The following is a 20,494-nucleotide window of genomic DNA, read 5'->3' on the forward strand; positions in this document are numbered from 1 at the left end:
TACAATAAATAAAACTCAGATTCAACATTCAATATACAAAACTTAATTTATTTCAACTTAAATAAAATATAATAAAACAATATTACAATCAAATGTAACTTTCCAAAAACCTGCGTTCAACAACACTACCTCGAGGTAGAATAAAGAATGCTGGAGTGCCAGCCTTCAATTCATAGTACTTCGTTACTAATAAATCACCAAGATTCTTCGAAGGATCAATCACATGAGGCATTTTATCATAACCTTCGAAATATACATTGATTTTAGAACAACTGTACTTATTCTCTTCATCCCAAGGTGCTGGGAAGACTTGTTCCAACTGATTTAATAACGGTACGTTTTCAGGACAACCTCTAATAAAGTCTGTCATTTGAAATTCTGGATACAAAAGCAGTAAAGGCCACCGTAGTACACCATCTTCAATATGTACTATGGCATCCTGTGCTCCTGGTAAACTCGGTTCCAACTTAGACAAATCTATGTCATCCTCATCATCGCATTTTGATATTTTGATTCCTCGTTGAATAATAGCCTTTATGACTTGATCCTTTTGTTCACTGTCCTTTTCATTTTTCCTCTCTTTCCTTCTTTGGTCACGTTCCTGTTGCTGTTTCTTCTTCTTTGCTGTGTTTAATAGTTCAACTATTTCTTTATCTTTAGATTCACCTTCTAAAAGTTTCTGACAGTGTTCTATGCAAGTGTCATATTTGGTTACTTCTAAAGCTGCCTTTGCGGCACGGATCCGAGCCTTGGTATGGTTTGCGTTGAAACTAAGAGCCTTCTCACTGTCAAACAAGGCTGATCTATAATTCTTTAGATGCCAATGACTTGCGGCCCGGTTGTTGTATAAGCTTGCATTTATTTCTGCATCATTGCATCTCTGTTTGATGCCTTCGGTATAACTGAAAATATAATTAAGTTGAAAATTTTAATAATAATAATAAAGAAATTGGAAATGTTAAGTAGTGACAGGATCAATATAATAAAAGATAAATCTTGTTTGATTATTTCATTACATTTTAAACAAAAAGATTTTATCTTATTCAGCCAATTTTATGTAAAATAATAAGGTGAATAGTTTTCTAGCTGGGTATGCTCACAATATTTGTTTTTTAATATGCAAGAAATGAAAACGACATATATCTTTTATCTTTTTAATTTAAGCTTTTATTGTTTAAATATGGCAAAAATATTCCAAGTTGTTACTTAACAACTTAGTATTTATTAATTTAAATACTATTTCTTCGGTTTCTTTTACATACATACAAGCTTTACGTTAATAAAAAAAATAACTTACCCTAATATAGCCAGCCTATAGTTTTTATGCTTGAAATTGAAGTTGCCATCCTCCTTGTAGTTGGCAGCGAGCTCCAGCGGTGTGTTCTCCTCCGGGTCATACTTCAGCTTGGCCAGACCTTCGGCCAGGGGTGACAGGGCACCATCTTCAGGGGTAGACTTCATGAAAAATGGATGTTTGTCCATTTCTTCCTGTAATTTGAATATAATTAATACACAGATAAACCAATAACCAATATTTATCATAAGTAAAGAGAACATGGATAGTTCGTGTGAATAATGTTTTGAAAGAGTACCCAGGTGATTATGTTTAATTGAGAAGAATAGAAAATAGGTAAAAACAGGGCACAACCGACCCTATATAGGGTGGGATAAAAGCGTAAAGATGAATTTTTAGATAAAAAATATTATTTTGTAAGAAAACTCTTATGAAAAGTACTCTTCTGTGAAAAAATATCAAAGTCTTACCTCCCAAGTATCTTCGCTCCATCCTTCTGTGTATCTCTTCTTCTCTAAGCTATCTATGAAGTCATCCAACTCTTTATCCAGTTTCTGGCAGAGAGCAAGTCTCTCCTCATCCGTCATTGGCTGTTTAGCCACTTTCGGTGCCTCCTCACTCATAATATCTTACTTATTTAAAACACAAGTACAAACAATAATGTTTTATTTAAATAGAATCCACTTTCAAAGTAGTAACAACTTTTCAAAATATAACCTAACTTTTTGACGTTTGACAACCATGGCCATGCACATTGCACGTTCCGTTTTACTCTAATGTCGAAAGTAGACAATAAAATCAATAGTTCAAATAAATAACACTTGAATAAATAATATAACATGAGGAGTAAAAAAAAAAACGATACAGTTGTTATTACAAGTCAACAATTAATATAATTGACCTTGATGCCATTTCTGTATGTATTCACATTTACGAGCTTCGCGTTTTTTGAAATATTGAGGAAAATGGGCCTTTTCTAGAGGATGCCAGAAATCAATTACCCAGTCTGGAGGCGTTACCACTCTTGCATACGCTACGCCACCCGCAACACCGATTGAACGAGCAACTAAACGTGAAATAATAAAAGTTAATTCAGTCTAGCATTTTAAAGACAAATAAATACATTATCGTAGCGCGGCGTGTTGTAGTCGTGATCAACTGGTCAAGCCCTAACTCGTAACACCAGAAGTACCTCGATTGTAAGATTACGATAGAGGTAAGTGTCCACACTAGGCCCGCATTGTACGCATTCCGCGTGACGTCATCAGTACGCATTGCGTGTACGCATCGCTGATGACCGTCCGTAAGATGCGGATCAGTGGACGCAGTTGTATGAGTTTCTAGACAAGACGAAACTAGAATCCATTACATGCAATACGTACTATGAGGGCCTGTGGACACCTACCTTAAGAGACCGTTAGAGAAATATTTGAATGTCGTGTCAATATCACGATATTCTACGACACCACGGTAATGTATGAGAGAACCTCCTCGTTTTTGGGAAGTCGGTTAAAAATGTACGTGTTATACTTACATTTCGCAGGTGGTAGTGGACATTGTTTCATAAAAACTTCATTTTCTCCTACCCATAGTAAACGACGTTGTTCTTTTGGATCAGTTATACATCTATTTTTGTCGAATTCCGCTCTCAGTTGGACTTGGTGATAACGAACCAGAGTTCTGCAAAAATATCAATCATTTATCTTAAACCGACAAACAAGACACAATAATATAGTCTATTGATACTGTATCTACAAGGTTACAACATCAAAAGTTAATTATTGTATTTGATAAACGATGCCCATTTGTGGAGCTGGGGAGTATATGTGTATGTTATAACCAAGGTAATAAGAATATTATGTATTATTATCCTGCCGTAAAAGGGGATCGAAATTACCTTACAAATGATACCATTCAAATTAATCCGCTTACTATGTCGCGTTGCCCCTGCTAGATAAAGCTGTGCCAGTCAGTAAAAGCCGAAGGGTAAATCTATTGTGTGTACTTTTTAATAATACGCTTACTTCAGCATAGCTCCGAATACCAAGACAGTGGTAAAAATAAAAATCTCACCTAGCTACGTAGTACGCTTCAACATTTCTCATAGCTGCTTTATAAAGAGTGCACACTTTTCGGGAATGAGTTCGTAACTCTGGGGCGAAAGGCATTTTGCTTGGAAGTTACCAAATAGTTTTATTGATTATATAGTATTAGTTCTTAAATAGTTCTTGATAAACAATTTGCTATGAAATGTCAGAGCTATTATTTCCCATCAATTTTAGAAAAATTAAATCCCTAATTATATGCCAGTTACACCTTTATGGTACAAGAAATACTTACTCGTTCTTTTTTGTAACAATTATTGATTTTTGTATGTTAAATGGGCCGATTATTTGATCAAAATAATCAAAACATCAGCTCAAGGCCACAGACGTCCACAGCTGAACATAGGCCTCTGGGACTCCCAAATGTTTTCTTGAGGTTCCATATCAGCTATCTAGCTACTGATCGAAATACTTGTAGCTAAATAATTCTTTCTAAAAAAAAAAATATGTAACCACAGAGATCAAAAATCACATAAAATGTCAGATTAAAAGTCAAACGTCAAAAGTAGTGTTGAAAACTGACAAAACGCGATGCTTACTATAAAACTGGAAAGTATCGCGTTTATTTTTCGAAATGTATTGTTTGTGCGTGAATTTATTGCTATAAACATTATGAAATAAGAGTCATCACAATCGTTTGTTTGTATCGTTCAAAGATTATAATAAAATTATTGTGACCTTTTGTCAACAATCTCCTTGGCATTTGTTTGCACCGGCATTGGTTCCTGATGTTATTTATAACAAAATAAAAAATATGTCGGACGCTTGGGAAGAGATCCAAGCTGTGAAAAGCAAAAGGAATAGTTTGCGTGAGAAGCTAGAGAAACGTAAGAAGGAAAGGCAGAATATCTTGAGTGCTAATTTGGGAAGTGGGGAAAGACCGGAAGGTTCGCCAGGCAGTGGGAAGGAGAGGTTGGCAGCCAGTCCGTCCTCGGGCAAACATGAAGGTACTAACATTATTAATAACCATTAATAAATTATTTTATTAGGTATCACAGGGATCTTATTTACTTCCTTCTTTATGAATCCTTATTTACCAATATGTAAATACTAAACAAGTGTAATATGGTATACATGTACTTTACATTAATCGTGACAAATCAAATAGATATTTTCTCCCATAATTTACGTGAGTAATCTATGATTTTTAGATAATTTTGTATGTCTCACAATAGTTATTATAAAAAAATATAGAGGGTGAGCCTATTCCATTGCTATAATATTAATGATATATATTTTCTTTTCAGTTACTCCGGATAAGCCAAAAGTGGTAGTGCCATCAGCGTCCCTGGAAGTGCAGCTCCTGCAAGTGTTGTCGGACATGCAGCTACAGTTGCCTGCTACTGCCAGTGCCCTGTTGCCTGGGCTCGGTGATGTCGACGCTGGTATTGTTGCCAGTCTACTACAGAAGTTTGCTACACAGAAACTTATTACGTAAGATATTAAGTTTGTTTTATAGTTAATAGTTTGGTTAATTAAGTTTATTTTAGAGTTTGGCTGATACCACTCACTGTACTGTACCTAGAAAAAGCGTGTTAAAAAGAGCAATATTATTTTACATTATTAAGGAAGGCAGTTGATACAACTGATATATGCCAGTATCATATTTGTTTATTATTTATTATTATACTAGCTACTTCTCGGTACCTATTAATCGTAGCGTGATGTTTTATAGCCTATAGCCTTCCTCAATAAACATACTAACCAACATAAAAAGAATTATTCAAATCGGACCAGTAGTTTTGGAGATTAGCGCGTTCAAACAAACAAACAAACTCTTCAGCTTTATAATATTAGTATAGATAACCTTCCTCGATAAATGAGCTATCCAACACAAAAAGAATTATTTAAATCGGACCAGTAGTTCCGGAAATTAGCACGTTCAAACAAACAAACAATCAAACAAACAAACTCTTCAGCTTTATAATATTAGTATAGATAGCTGCCAATAAAACTACTACTGCTGCTCAAATACTTAAAATACAGTACAATGATATTGGTATTACCAACGAAAGAATTAATTGCATTTATTGCAAACATTATAGTAAATACAGACCTTTAAATGGTAAAGGTAGAGATGCATATTTCAAACTAGCTACTCCTTAGTTTCATCCTCTGCTTGACTCCTATTAATCAATATAAAAAAAGATTGCTCCTATACATTTCAGTATAAAGGAAAGAACAGAAAGTACAACCGATGCCAGCATAGAGGTTGTGAGCGCAGAGTCTGTGAGACTGGCTGCGGTGCTGGCAGCTTTGATGGAGGAGCAGAGCAACGGCAACAAGAGAAAAGGTAGGTTACTCATAAAGTATGAGTAGGTACTTGCTTTTCTATAGTTTCCTACATGGTATACATTTGGCCTGTGGTACCTCTGATGAAGCAAATGTTATGATTTCTTTTTAACATGATACATACTAAATTAGCTAAAAAATAAGGGTTTATTCACATACATTAATCACATACGGCATCAGTAGACTGCGCGACGTCGCCGCGTCTGTGCACGCTGCCCACAATGAAGTCTCTCTCTGACTCGAAATTAGTAGAGCTTTACTCTATTAATGTATGGGAGTAAACCATGATTTTTAGTCTGATGTTCTTAGGCTATGGTGACTATTGCTACCAATAGTAGTATACAATTATATATTCTTTTTTTAGGTGACAGTAAAACAGAAGAAGCAACTAACCCTAAAGTATCGAAAACAGCAACTGATGAGAAGAAAACTGGGAAAAATGACACAGACATTATGGTATGTGTAACTTTGTTTACCTTTTCGATTGAACGATTATTTATTGAACATGAGCTTCTGACTTTGATACCCATTCCCTTAGTATGAGATTGCTTAACGTTTAAAGTAATCGAAACGGTAGCGCTATGATTGGTTGGTTTATTTAAGCCAGTCAATCAGACTGTCGTATGCGCTGTCATTTAATACTAAGGGTACTGAGTCATAATCAAGTATAGTGATCATGAATATTACGGGCCTTCCTCTTCCAAGAATAACAGTAGCATCTTTAATTAACATCAAATAACTCTTCACAGTCACTACTAGCAATGCCTTCGAGCAGAGAGAAGGCAGTGAAGCGGGTCGGAGAGGAGATCATGGACCTACTCAGCAAACCCACAGCTAAAGAGAAGTCTCTCGCTGATAAGTTCAAGAGCCAAGGAGGTAAGTGATATTCAATATAGAACCTTGTTACTGCTGTTTAAAAGTTATATTACTTTACTAGTAAAGGGATAGTTTAGGTGCAATGTCAATGTTAAAAGGTTTTGTCTAGAAATGGTTTAGAGGTAAATATAAAGGATTTGCGCCTCCAGTAACTTCTTACTCATGAAGGAACGGAATCAAACCACATCTGCTCAAGCGTATATTGTAGATTATGCAAAGGATTATTTACTTTACTACTTAACACTGCTTCTCTCACACGGCGAAAGACAACGCTAGCGTTATTACACACCGGTTTTCTGTGAAGCCATATAACATCACTATGATCAAACAATTTATTTCCCAGGCGCTCAAGTAATGGAATTCTGTCCGCACGGCACCCGAGCGGAGTGCATGCGGGCGTTCACTACGACTAAGTCTGAAGACGGAGAGGACAGCACATACTCCTGCAAGAAGTTGCACTTCAAGAAGATCATACAGGGACACACGGACGAGTCGCTCGGAGACTGCTCCTTCCTCAACACGTGCTTTCATATGGATAGCTGCAAGTATGTTTATAACAATATAATTAGATAGTTGCACAGTGACTGCATATCTGTGTCAGAGTTAGATAAAAGTAAATATTGTATTCAAATGTTGTGTCTTTCCGACAATTTATAAGATCTCAAATCTAAAACAATGTTTCTTTTAATACAGCAGTAGCGTTTACGATTACCGACCGCTTGGTCAATCAGTACACTTAGTATGAGTTTGCTTTACGCCAGCTCGAATGAATACAACCAATCAGAGTGCCCAACGCACTCTTGTTTCGTTTTCGTTCAATGTAAAGCAAACTCGAACTAAGGGACTGTCTAACATATAAGATTAATGTTTTTTTTTTTTAATAAAACTTTCGCTTACATCTTACAGATACGTACACTATGAGGTGGACAATTCAGACCCTAATGCGAACGCGGCGAAACCGCCCGAAGCCACACCTAAAGGAAACCACAATGGTAATTATAATAGTACACAAACACTAGTTACTTTTGACATGGAATTAATACGTGAGATAAACTTACGAGTAAATTTTCATAATAAACAGGTACGAGTGTCGTGAGCAAACCAGACGGAGTGTTGACCCTGACGCCGCCGCAGTGGATACAGTGCGACCTCAGATACTTAGACATGACGTTCTTAGGTCAGTATTCAATATACTATACATTATGTAATGTATACACAATCATAAAGCATGATGGCATAATTTTGACTTATTGAGCGAGTACGGAGTAGCAAGGGATCTTAGATTACAGGTACCGGGGCTCCGCCTTAAAGCAGGAGAAGGAATGGGGTGGATTTTTTATTTTATATATGCCTATATTTAGCAGCAAGGTAGCTGATTCTGCAACACGAATTCTAGATTTAAAAGAATTTAAAGACTCCTAAAAAAAATATTCCCGAATCCGGCAAAGCATTCTTTTGAAATAAAAAAAAATGTTAGTTTTATCTTAGAAAGAGATTGTAATCCTGCAATAGGATAGACTGACAACTTACCAAATGGGAAAATTGAATCACATATTAAATTTTCACCAGTTATATATCTATATCTATTTGCCCTTTGAGAGCTCAAAAAGGCATGATGCTATGTTATCCTGCAGGTAAGTTCGCGGTAATAATGGCGGACCCGCCGTGGGACATCCACATGGAGCTACCGTACGGCACTATGTCGGACGACGAGATGCGATGTCTCGGCGTGCCGCAACTGCAGGACAGCGGGCTCATATTCTTGTGGGTCACTGGCAGGTATAGTGATGTTTTTACACTATAGTCTTTATGTAAACTTTACACAACATTAAAAATAAATATAGATGTATTTTTCATTAAAAAATAATACTCATGGCAAACCTCCATAGATAGAATATCACCACAAGAAGAAAAAATAAATTAAGTACGGAATTTCGAGTATACCCGTCTTGTTTCGAACAATATCGGGGCTCGTAAACATAAGCTACTTACACGAACATCCTCAAGTCAACCACACAAATAAATAAAACATGTACAAACTTACTTTCGCATTTACTATATTAGTTGGGTTGTTTTACAGAGCAATGGAGCTAGGTCGCGAGTGCCTAAAGCTATGGGGCTACGAGCGAGTGGACGAACTGATCTGGGTGAAGACGAACCAACTACAGCGGATCATACGGACCGGGCGCACCGGCCACTGGCTTAACCACGGCAAGGAGCACTGTTTGGTAAGTGGTATACGAGTTAGTAAATTGTGTAAATTCAAGCAGAATTACACAAAAAATTGGCCGCAAAAAGCTTTTAAACAGAGAGGACTAGAAAGAGGGTAGGCCGTTGCCCTGCAGTGTGACGATCATGGCTGAAATCTAAATCTAATCAAGCAGAAATCCTCGTATTTATAACTAGATTGTTGCCAAAAACCTTTAGACTTTTATGTAAAAAAATGTGTGCGAGTAACTACAATCTCTGTATTTTCCCATTGAATTTATTTCTATTTCACTATCATATTTTATTGTACTCGCAGGTTGGTATGAAAGGCAGTCCGGAGAACTTGAACCGCGGCCTGGACTGTGACGTCATCGTGGCCGAGGTACGCGCCACCTCGCACAAACCGGACGAGATCTATGGCATCATCGGTAAGCATTGTGTACCCAAGTAATACCTATATTTCTAAACTTAGTTACTATTTCAGTATTACAAGTAGCCTTAAGTTAGGGACAATTAGAAATTCATAACATGTTTTGTTATAATTTCAGAGAGACTCAGTCCGGGGACTAGGAAAATAGAACTGTTTGGCAGACCACACAATGTTCAACCTAATTGGTATGTATCATTACAGTTTCCTCTTATCATTTATGATTATCGATTTATTATGTTATTGGCCTACTGACGTTGATGAGGAACTCGACTAGTTTCAAGCCACACTAGAGGTTCATATTTATGAGCAACATTCCGCGACACACGACGCGTCGTGCTGTTACTGTGTCGTCAAACAGTTACGTGAGTAAGCCGATATCTCACGAAAGTTATAATAAAATTATCGTTTTGTTTGAGAAAGCAGTGACTGAATATGAGTTTGAGTCATCAACATTGTTATGTGTTTGAGGATATTTCATTAGTTTTTTAAATATCTTTAAATAATCTCTCATTCCAGGATAACGCTAGGCAATCAAGTGGACGGCGTACGTCTAGTGGATCCGGACCTAATCGCAGCGTTCAAGAAACGTTACCCGGACGGTAACTGCATGGCGCCGCCACCACCTGACCCGGGTCTAGCGTAGTTGTCACTTACTTTATAAATACTAAGACAACATGGACACCTATAATATTAATTGAGTATAACGATTTACTCACGTGAATTTACTGAGGAAAGCTCGACTAGTTTCAAATCTCAACAGGACTATTAAAAGGACTCTGGTTTAGGTTAAAAGGTGATGTGATGTCGATCAAGTAATGTGTTGTTGATTTGAGTTTTCCTTTGATATATAATATTTTAAAGTGTGTATTAAGAGCTGTATTGCTCTAATGAATTACAATTATTTCAAACTTGCAAAACTCCTCAAATTACCTAAGTAAGAAGGTACTTACTATAGAACTGTACATTACATGTAAATATAGGTAATAGAATGTAAATAAATAAATAAAACAATTGATATTAATAAAACGGTCCTTTCATTACTTCAATCACGACACAATTTGAGTCGGCTGCGTGACATGACGCGGTCAGTAGAAGCTGGTCGTTTGCGGGCTTCGGCGGCCTTTCGGTGACATCGGCCGCGCAGGGCTGAAGAAGCTGCGGGATATTGGGCTCTGCTTCTCCCTGCTACCGCTGGAATAAAGCCGGTTCATTACCATCGTCATATCAGTTACAAGACGTTCACAGCTGAGCATAGGACTTCCCCCAAAACATCGGCGGATTAAACCTAGACCCCCTAATTTTTTAGCTAGCACCGCCGCCACTTTACGACCAGCTGGGCATACACGTCTCGCGACACCCTTGCCTGCTTAATTAATTCTGAGTAAAAATGAAGGGCTATCTATGGTTTTACATTTGATTAAACTCTGAATATATCACACCTTTTAGTCTCCGAAGGGATAGGCAGAGGTGAAAAAAGTGTACGCACCCATAATCTTGATTAATACTTGGTTTCATCAGATTGGTAGTTTTAGTGCTCATATTCTTGATGCTAGGCTTCTTAGGCAGCTGACTGTACAACACAAAGAGACGTGGATTTGTAAAAGTATGAAAATATTGTTGTACCAAAATAATAAATGATGATGATAAATTTCTTACTACCTAGCTTTCTCATGAAAGTTGCCAGTTTTTTCTGCATTTATAGTATCACGCAATCTTCTCTGGAACTGTAATGTTAAGAGCAGTTAACATACTTTTTATTTTATTGAACTAAAATTCCAATATGGAAATATAATAGCTTTAATGTAATGATGAATGATAATAAATTACACTATATTTGTCAAATGTTTAGTTAGGATTTAATTGAGAGTAATGGGCACTAATCCCACTTATCTTATCTATTTTTAGTAAGCACAAATTCTTATGTAAATATTAGTACCTTGATACTATTGAGCATGTCTCCCTGCGTAGCTAGAGGTCGCTCGTCGGAGCGCACGGAGGGGGCGCGGCGCGTTGTGGGCGCATCTCTAGTGGCGCCCAACGACGCCGCGCCCAGGGACCCGTCCCGACACATCGACACTGGGCCACCGACAACATTGCCAAAAACACGCACTGTTTACTCAACGTTAGGACACAATTTACTAGCTAGCTCTTAGATATAGAGTGCTTGAGCACTCCAACAGCTCAATGTATGTAGGTAGGTACAAAGTACATAATAATTTAAAAAAGAAAACTAGGTTTAAATGAACTATAAACTCAGCATATAGCATTGATTCTATGATGGCAGGTGTAATAACTATTACTACAGGTGTTTTAATGTTGATTTTAACCTCTTGTATGCCAGTTGCCAGTCCGTAAGACAATAGAAAATACATTGTCTAGCGTGGATCTACATTTGGGTACACAACAGGTTAATCATAAGCAACTAATAATGGACCATGTCGATATTGATCTATTGTAAACTGTTCATAAATTAGAATGCAACCAAAAATAAAACTAGAATAGATGAAAACAAAACCATTTATTTCTTCTAACTACTAAATCACATTGACCTAGATATTGCTATCAACATCTTTATTATAATAAGATAAATTATCTATTTAATGATAATAATGTACTATGTAATAATTACCTAACATGATGCAGCTGAAATACATAACAGAAACAGAAGTAAAACTCAAAAATAAATATTTTTTTATAAGAAATTCATTATTTTATTATTTGGTTATTCTCATAAGTGTTTTAAGTCAAACCTAATTAGCAGTTAGGTTTGAAAATCCAGGCATAAACCTAAGCTCACAACATAATATACCTACAAAGTATATCTTAATACAAATATCTAATAAATAATCCAACAATTTGTTCTTAAAGGCTCCACTCCATACTCCACTAACATGTTGAGGTAATTATTCTGGTGAATTTATTTAATGTAATGTCACTAAATGGTAACTAGACTGCATCCTTAGCTTTCACATTTTCTTGAGCAGTGGAGGCATCTTCCTTCGATTTACTATCTTCTAATTCCTTAGTATCAAGTTTGTACAACTGTTTCCTCATTTGAGCCGGGCCAGCAAACATGGCCGGTGACGTCTTTGTCTCTGGTATGTAAACCTCATAAGTCTTGTAATACTTAAGTATACTATGCACATCCTCCTCCTTTAGTTTATACTCTAGAGCTATCTTAGCCGCCGTCACTTCCTCGGGATTCGCTTGGTGAGATGCTATAAAGTTTATAGCAGCTCGAAGAGTAGTTCGCCCGTACGGTATTCTCTCGGGCTCCTTGAAACCAAAGTCATATTGTTCCGGCATTTTGCGATCCTGTGGCAATGGCCGTAAAGTCTTATGCTTAGTCTGCTTTTCACGCGTAATATCATCCTCTGGCCTTCCAAATGAGGTTACATAAACATCTTTTAATCTTTTATCGAGCTCTTCATCTTTTTTATCGAGTTTTTCGTCTATATTTGGATCCGCTTCTAATGTACGTTGTAAATCTGCTATATTTTCAGGATATTTAGGAGCCGGGGTAGGTTTGGCTTTAGCAATCTCACGATGAGCGCGATTTTCAATGTTAAAGGTTTTTATGGGTCTCAAAGCTTTGGTCACTAAGGCACCCATCTCAGGTGGCAGTAGCACAAATAATATAAATTAAATTACGTGTATTCACTTGGTAAACATTGTTTTATTATTGAGTATTCTGAATTGCATCATAAAGATGAGGTTATATTTTTGATTTGACAATTTGACATTGCTCTTAATTTGACAGTCATCTGATTCTCTTTTTAAAAACTTTGCCAGTCGTATTAAAAATGAAATGGATGGGGTTATGCAAGAAGTTTGAAGTAAGATTTATTAAATGAAATATTGAACATATTTCTGAACATATTTCATAGAAATTTTATAATTATCTATGCGCTAAATTCATTGCAGGTCTACCAGTTACACTAAAAAAAAATATCTATAATGAAAACAAACCAAGAAAATCCTATGGGACTTACATTTCAGCTTAGAGAATACATCTTTCAACGCAGATTTGGAGGCATACTTCACTAAAAACTTTTCAGTTGGTGACGGTGTATTTGTGGCCCGGGACTGGTCGTTGGGCATACGAACAGGGGGGCTTGGACTTCGCCCAAGTCTTCGTCGTATTTGGGGTTGTCCCGGTGGTTTAGGTCCTGTGACAGAGTTCATTATTTGGCATTAATAAATGTAAAAAAAACTAAGGATGTACAAAGATATGATATATAATAGTATGGTATATATATATTATGGTAGTACGCACCCGTGCTGTAAGATGATGGAATAATATTATGCGCTCCTACACTCGCCATAGGCGAACTCAACAATGGTTGGTTTTGTACACGGCTCGCATAATATGGATAATGTGGAGTCACGGTAACGGACGAATTTAACTGTTTTTCTCTCTCCGTGTTATAAATACTGCTTCGCATCAAGTAGTTCTGAAAGTCAAAATAGTGTTTTTATTTTTCGAATTGATTTAAAGGGAAGTTAATGTATTTTATCAATGTTTCAGAAAATATAGCATAATAAGACGTATGGCAAATTCTACAAAACTAAAATCTTAGAACATCGCAAAAGCAAATACATATTTACCCTAGCGTCATTAACGCTTTTGATAACTGGAGCTTGGCTAGTACGAAAAGTCGTTATAGGGGTATATCCTCGCAAGTTTTTAATGTCGGGCTCCTAAAACCAGAAAATAAAGCAGGTATTTATGAATAAATTGGTTCCAAATTTGATAGTACCTATGCGAGAAGTGATTTTTTTGCCAATACTTACCCTAATACTAGACTTTAGACTTTCTCTTGGCATCTGTGCACGTGTTACAGAGTTCCTAGATGTCGGTCGGCTGGCTTTAGGATCGCCAGCACCACTACTGCGACGCGACACATTGTTGTATGATTCATATGGGTCTCTAGAGTAATTACACATAATCAATTAATTACAAAGTAAATAGTATCCTTCACAAATTAAACAAATGTGTATAACCAATCCGCCTTGAATAAGCGGGATGATAAATGATTAATGTAAAAAGAGGCCTTTGGTCAGCAGTAGGCACGCCCACTATGTTGATGTTGTCAGTGTATACAATACATTAATTCTTATCGTCATACTTAGACAAGTATAATGGGCTATATTATATATAAGTGTAATGGGAGACCCCATTACACAAAATTGCTGCTAATCACTCTTCTATCATCCGTTCTTTGAAAGTCTCATAATTATAGGTTCACTTTATTCAAGCATTCCTAATTATTCTATAGTCAAACTGAAAACCGTAATAAAAATGTCTCACCCCCTGTATAACACTTTCTGCTGACTGGTGTTTAGAGTTTGCGGTTTCACGTGCCAGTCGTATTCCTTCTCCTGCGTCTTGTTAAGAGCTAAAACCGAAAGTATAGTTAAAACGCATTTATATTTTTTTATGATAACACACAACTTCACATGTCAATTTATTATTGTATCATACAAACCCCATCTATAACACTGCATACACCTGTCCTGTTACAAAATCGAGGACTGGCTTTTGTACAACGCACCGCCAACATCCACAAACTATCATTAACTTTTCCAAAACATGACTGGCAACAAACGTATTTTCTCCAAAAATTATCTCTCTTTGGGCGCTGTTCAATCTCATCACCTTCTTCGACTAATTCAATACTTCTTATAACACATCCTTTCAGTTGAGTCGTTTTGGTTGGCACTGCGGTCAAATCGCAAGCCGTAATAAATATTTCCTCTTCTTCTTGCTCCATTTTGTCTAAGTTGTCTGAACGTAAAACGAAAAACATTCATTTGATGCTAGTCTGTTAATATTTCGTTCCGTGTGTGAATATTTAAAATAACACTGTTTACAACTTATTGTGAGTAAATTGACGGTGCGTTGCATTAAGCTTTGCTGGAAGAAAAATTAATAGTACAAACAGTGTTACTTTAAACAGAACAAGAAATACTCTAGTTAGAAACCGTAGTAAGATAAGAAGAAAAAATCTAAAGATAATAAAAATAACACTGTTTGGATAAATAATGGTCTATTTCTAAAGTTACATTAACCTTTAAAGCTCTGTCTTGATGTAAAAGGTTATATAACAAATTAACAATTTACCTTCTTTTACTCGGGAGTTCTGTGGTCTCATTGGAGTTGTTGATTCCGATCGCATATTTTGCTTTTGGATTGGAGGCGGTGGTGATGGCGATTTATGAAAAACTACTGGTCGCTGTTTCATAGTCTTTTCGGCGATAGAATAAACGCCAAATTCATGTATGGGGAACTTTTCAGTATCCTGATAGATACGTTTTCTGTTGAAAACTTTATTAATTTCAATTTTCATTAGCTAATTCTCAATATTAAATGTGAAAATATCGTAATTCACGTAACGATATGTTTCAATATTATAAAATATTGATTTCTTTGGAATAGTATAATAATCCTAAGATTATTTATGTAAAATTTTCACTTACTTACCTATAAATATTCCCATGCTTCATTAGCCACGGTTCTAGTTCCTCCAGCCAGCCCTTTAAAAAGAAAATGAATTAGGTTCCCAACTTATTTGATACTAGTAAAACTTAATTATGTTTATGTGCATGTATTTACCTGCTGATGACCTATGACGGATCCAGGTCTACAAATCCTCATCCAGCCAATGGCTTCGTGCGACGTCATCCGATAATGTTTGATTAGGTAACAACCAATCAACGAGCCAGTGCGCCCTAGACCTGCCTGAACAAGTTATTCATCAGAAACAGAAAATAAACTTATTGAACTTATGTAGCTCAAACAGACTAAATTCGTAACCTTGCAATGCACAGCGATTGCACAACTTGCTTCTTCACTAATTTGAAGGAATTTAAATAGGATATGTCGCCTTGGACAGGAACCATCAGGGAAGAATAAATCATAGTGAATTATACCCACGTTATTGAATCTAAAACAAAAATAAAATTAATAATTCTATAAAGAGACTTCAAGAAACTGGATATTGCCCGCATTTTGTTTGGCGAGTCAGGTATTCCCTTAATTAAAACGTATTTTAGCTTTATTTCAACTTACACATTTCCGTCGTATAATCTTTTATTTAACCGAATAACTACTTTTACATTATTTTCCAGAAAGTAGTTTATATACATTTCGGGCGGGTGGAAGAGCGATACACTGTAGTCAACTGGACCGATAAACGCTAAAAATTTTCCTGAAAATTTTCAATGAAATTAATTATAATTATGAAGAGTAGTAAACCGCTCTGCAAAGATCAAGTTTTTTAATTGATCATCATTTTACCAGGCACAATCCAATTCAAATCTCCACCCTGGATTTTTCCCAATCTTTCATATTCTTCATAATTGAAATCTTGAAAGTTGAAGAAACCTAGTTCTCGAGCTTTTTTTATAGCTTGTAGACAATCCATAAGTGATATCGTGTAAGCAGATTCACCTTGCGTTGCGTCTTGGAACGGTCTGTAAAATGTTGGAAATTCGTTAGTAAATGTCTACATAAATTTAACAAATTCATTTATTAAAAGATAAACCTGTAGCTCTGTCCATGGACCATCAACGGCTTTAAAGCATCTCTTGGTGTTAAACTCAAATACAAAACACCGTAACATCCTAATAGAAATGCTGAATTTGCTTTCTTTTTCGGATCGATAGAAGTGTAATGAACGATAGTTTGCTTATTTAAATACTGTTTGAGTTTTTCGTTTAATATTCTACAATATTTATACACACAACCGAGATTTAAAGGCCCGAAGTCAGAATAGTAATTTTCGTAAACTAAATCGTTATCTATGCAAAAGTAATGAGTATCAACGGTATTCTTAAGTGTTTTTCCTTGTCTTACAGTTGCAAAATACAATGCATTTTTTATATATTCTGCCATAAACAATATATCAGGACTTCGATTCATTATTCCAATAACAATGATACGTAACTTAATTGATAGTACATCTCTAACATACAAAAATACTCATATTTTATAACTAACAATACACAATACACAGTTTGTATAATAAGTCACTAAAACACTACGATTTCACAACACAAACATATTTATAAAGAAATTTCAAAATAAAATAAAATTAATGCTACAAAATTCAAATGACAGTGGCGTTGGCACTCTTTTGTTTTAAACTTACCGCAATTTGTCAATGATCATTGTAAATTGCCAGGATTAATATAAACTTTAAATATTGTCTCATAAAACTCTTCAATAAATTGCAAAAAATATTATTCTCAACATAATAAACTCAATAATTTTACTTCAAGGTTAATTATTATATTGTCATTAAGTAATTTCATATTTTTTTGTAAATATTTCACATAATTTGAGTGTTACCAGCCTACAAAATGAATTATTATCATAGTCAAAAATGTTTTTGACAGCACTAGTCTTTTTCCGGTACGCAAGGTAAATTGTCAAACGTTTTGTGTTCGCTTTCTCTGAATCTTGAATTATTTTCGCAATCTTTTAACTTGTAGTGGCTGCAGTGTATTTATAATGATGTTGGTGTATCGCTCAATCTATTATATTTCCTATTTCAGGTCGTCTAATCACAAGAAACCATGGCTGATGTCGAAGTGTAAGTACTTATAATTTTTGCCTTTGTTAACGTATTTATCTCTTTGAGAACTTAATTCCCTCATTATTTTGTGCTAAAAACTATATATCTAATGAATTTACAAGCGTTAATGTGTAATATTGTAAATTAAAATTGTAAACATGTTGTCAACATAACCTTTAAAACATTTCGTTTCATCAACTTGATTGTTCTCTAAACTGCTGAACTACTCCTAATTTTAGTCCATAATGTTGTTTAAACAACAATACAATTTAGTATTTATCAAAACAATGTCTAAAAATGAGTTTAATTCAACAGTGAAGTGCCCGCCAACCCCGTCTTGAGCGGAGGTGCTATGGATGTGAACACAGCCCTGCAGGAGGTTCTGAAGACGGCCCTCATCCACGGAGGTCTCGTCCATGGACTCCACGAGGCCGCGAAGGCTCTTGACAAGTTAGTATATGACTATGATACTCCTAAGTTAGCCTTTTTCAGTGTTACATTTGATTTTGTATTGAGATTGAAGACTTGGCACTTCTTTACTTATGCTGAGTGTATTAAAACTGTTAGAGCATTCAATTTATGTCAATAACAGTGAGCCTGAGCATGTTTTCTTGCATTCATTCACTAAAACCATGTGATTTTTGTTTTCCCTGTAATATTATGATTCACCAAATTCTCCAGCATGTGTATGAAACGAATACTTTAAATATACAGTCCTAAGTATGCAAATTTAAGGTCCAGAATAGAATATACTAGTGATTTAAACAATGATTTGTTTTGGTTTATCTGTGGACACTTATCTAGAAAACATTATATCTTATAGTTATCTATTGTCCATGCCGTTTTGGCTACAGCAACCATTTCATTGTCTACTGGCATCTATCATGGGCTCTCATGTGGCTGGAAACATTAAATACACATTAATTTAAAAATTATACATTGTATAAGTAAACAAGGCCCTGCATCGGAACTACAAACAATATTCACATAACGTGTGGCTGTTCTAGTCTCGTGTTTTGTGGAAATATCTCATGCTCCTTCCAGTTGTCTGGGATACACTCTGATGCAGAGATAGATGCGCATTCATAGTACCACATTGTTTCGATTGTCAGCATTGTGGCCTCCCATATGTGCTACATTTGTTTTAGCGAAGGTTGAAAGACATGTAGTGTTTGTTAATTAAAACTAACGTAGAGATTAGTAATAATAATTTATCACAAAATTTAGGGCACCAAAACACTGTAATGGACAAGTGCACTTCAATTACAATTTATTAATATTATTTGCTTTCTGTAATACATAGGCTATTACTGTTTGTAGCAATATTTTACATTGTATGTATAAATCTTAAACTAAAATAACCTATTTTCTCAACAGGAGGCAAGCTGTCCTCTGCGTGCTTGCTGAGAACTGCGACGAAGCTGCCTACAAGAAGCTCGTCCAGGCTCTCTGCAACGAACATCAGATCCCACTTGTGAAGGTAAATATGAAGAAGTTAATGTTTAATTAGTTGTAAGGTGTATTTAGTTATTATAATTATATTACTTTACTGCAAGGTGAATTTAGTGTCTAACTTGAGAATAGTCTTTGCAAATAAATACCATGCTTTGTACCTAATCTTGTCCCTGCTCTTATCCTATATTACTTTGGGTCTGTGTAATGTTTGTATTTTATTTCTTTTTTTTTAACAAATTCTATCCATATTTTATTTATTTCTTCTTTTTTATACACTAACATGCTGATAATTGTAATAATCAGCAATAAACATCCTTTTGTACCGTGTGTCGATTTTAAATGGTTAGTGAATAGATCCTTCTTTGTTTTGTAATGCGCTCCGCACGAGCGAGCCCGGTTCTATATATCGGTTTCGCAAACGGAGCGCAAAGTAAACCGTGTGCCCCTATGGTGACTCTCACCCTGACGAGTCAACTTTCCTAGCACCCGAACATTTATATTACTAATATTTTATAATTTAAAGAAATTCGTACCTATTCCATGTGTATTAAATTCTATTTTGTATAACACAGGTCGACAACAACAAAAAGCTCGGTGAATGGGCCGGACTTTGCAAAATCGACAAAGACGGCAAGGCCAGGAAAATCGTCGGCTGCTCGTGCGTAGTTATCAAGGTATGTTCTTAATATTTCTCTCCATCTAATCAAGTTATAATTTTTAAGCTATAGCAACTTTAGAATATGTATTTAGATGTGTTTCTAAAGTAACTTGGTATGAAAATATCTCTTTTATAGTTTTCTTATGTTTTGTTCACATATTCAAGCAGTGTTTCTGCTAAAAATCGACCATTATCAAATGTTCTTCTTGTAATATAATTGAACATTGCGCTCAGCACGAACACTAGCAATATATTCGTTGGTAGTGACGAAATACAAGCGCAACATTAACTCGAGTGACCCTATGGTGCCGCGCCACTTGCACGGGCAACTTTCCTATCACTCATACAATCATTTTTCATCTAATTTGATAAATATAAACAATCTGAACACAGTAGAAAATGGCTGTTTCTAATTGAATAACTTGTATCAACAGTGAATCTAATAAAATCCTTTTGTTACCAGGACTTCGGTGAGGAGACACCAGCGTTGGACGTGCTCAAAGACTACCTGAAGTCTTCAAGCTAATCATCCACCTAGTGCTTAAGTTATAAAATAAAAATTCAAAAAAACTAATTCACTCTCTTTGATTTTACCAA

The 20,494-nt window shown here is 35.7% G+C and overlaps 6 protein-coding genes across 7 annotated transcripts; 2 read left to right on the forward strand and 4 right to left on the reverse strand.

Annotated features, from left to right (window-relative positions):
• Positions 1-20: 20 nt before the first annotated feature.
• Positions 21-1,920, reverse strand: LOC118277517 (DNA polymerase interacting tetratricopeptide repeat-containing, protein of 47 kDa). The gene is made up of 3 exons (XM_035596347.2): positions 1,765-1,920; positions 1,298-1,488; positions 21-902 (listed from the first exon to the last, which is right to left on the reverse strand). The coding sequence occupies exons 1-3, from the start codon at positions 1,915-1,917 to the stop codon at positions 89-91; spliced, it is 1,158 nt and encodes a 385-aa protein (XP_035452240.1). The 5' UTR covers positions 1,918-1,920; the 3' UTR covers positions 21-88.
• Positions 1,921-1,943: 23 nt separating this feature from the next.
• Positions 1,944-3,552, reverse strand: LOC118277518 (NADH dehydrogenase [ubiquinone] 1 beta subcomplex subunit 9-like). Its single transcript, XM_035596348.2, has 3 exons — positions 3,368-3,552; positions 2,829-2,974; positions 1,944-2,360 (listed from the first exon to the last, which is right to left on the reverse strand). The coding sequence occupies exons 1-3, from the start codon at positions 3,460-3,462 to the stop codon at positions 2,182-2,184; spliced, it is 420 nt and encodes a 139-aa protein (XP_035452241.1). The 5' UTR covers positions 3,463-3,552; the 3' UTR covers positions 1,944-2,181.
• Positions 3,553-3,903: 351 nt separating this feature from the next.
• LOC118277280 (N6-adenosine-methyltransferase MT-A70-like protein) lies at positions 3,904-10,231 on the forward strand. Its single transcript, XM_050696417.1, has 13 exons — positions 3,904-4,346; positions 4,647-4,833; positions 5,568-5,692; positions 6,056-6,147; positions 6,441-6,567; positions 6,911-7,112; positions 7,474-7,559; positions 7,649-7,744; positions 8,202-8,346; positions 8,648-8,795; positions 9,092-9,203; positions 9,324-9,390; positions 9,722-10,231. Exons 1-13 carry the CDS (start codon positions 4,154-4,156, stop codon positions 9,846-9,848), a joined length of 1,707 nt encoding a protein of 568 aa, XP_050552374.1. The 5' UTR covers positions 3,904-4,153; the 3' UTR covers positions 9,849-10,231.
• LOC118277381 (tyrosine-protein phosphatase cdc-14) lies at positions 10,221-17,346 on the reverse strand. Of its 2 annotated transcripts, none has more exons than XM_035596151.2 (16): positions 16,753-17,346; positions 16,506-16,681; positions 16,278-16,416; positions 16,023-16,152; positions 15,822-15,947; positions 15,690-15,742; positions 15,330-15,523; positions 14,517-14,604; positions 14,000-14,135; positions 13,814-13,906; positions 13,482-13,659; positions 13,198-13,374; positions 11,142-11,281; positions 10,865-10,929; positions 10,645-10,775; positions 10,221-10,396 (listed from the first exon to the last, which is right to left on the reverse strand). In XM_035596151.2, the coding sequence occupies exons 1-16, from the start codon at positions 17,127-17,129 to the stop codon at positions 10,248-10,250; spliced, it is 2,352 nt and encodes a 783-aa protein (XP_035452044.2). In that variant the 5' UTR covers positions 17,130-17,346; the 3' UTR covers positions 10,221-10,247. The 2 variants fall into 2 exon arrangements, with proteins under 2 accessions (XP_035452044.2, XP_035452046.2); XM_035596153.2 differs by having other exon boundaries at positions 10,692-10,775; positions 16,753-17,345.
• On the reverse strand, positions 11,707-12,973 carry LOC118277383 (protein NDUFAF4 homolog). The gene has a single exon (XM_035596154.2). The coding sequence runs from the start codon at positions 12,815-12,817 to the stop codon at positions 12,152-12,154; it is 666 nt and encodes a 221-aa protein (XP_035452047.2). The 5' UTR covers positions 12,818-12,973; the 3' UTR covers positions 11,707-12,151.
• Positions 17,347-17,578: 232 nt separating the features above from the next.
• LOC118277395 (40S ribosomal protein S12) lies at positions 17,579-20,471 on the forward strand. The gene is made up of 6 exons (XM_035596169.2): positions 17,579-17,630; positions 17,765-17,802; positions 18,100-18,234; positions 19,162-19,264; positions 19,812-19,913; positions 20,361-20,471. Exons 2-6 carry the CDS (start codon positions 17,786-17,788, stop codon positions 20,421-20,423), a joined length of 420 nt encoding a protein of 139 aa, XP_035452062.1. The 5' UTR covers positions 17,579-17,630; positions 17,765-17,785; the 3' UTR covers positions 20,424-20,471.
• The last annotated feature ends 23 nt before the right edge of the window (positions 20,472-20,494 follow it).

The sequence above is a fragment of the Spodoptera frugiperda genome, chromosome 10 (genome assembly GCF_023101765.2).
Source record: "Spodoptera frugiperda isolate SF20-4 chromosome 10, AGI-APGP_CSIRO_Sfru_2.0, whole genome shotgun sequence".
NCBI classification, from domain to species: domain Eukaryota; kingdom Metazoa; phylum Arthropoda; class Insecta; order Lepidoptera; family Noctuidae; genus Spodoptera; species Spodoptera frugiperda.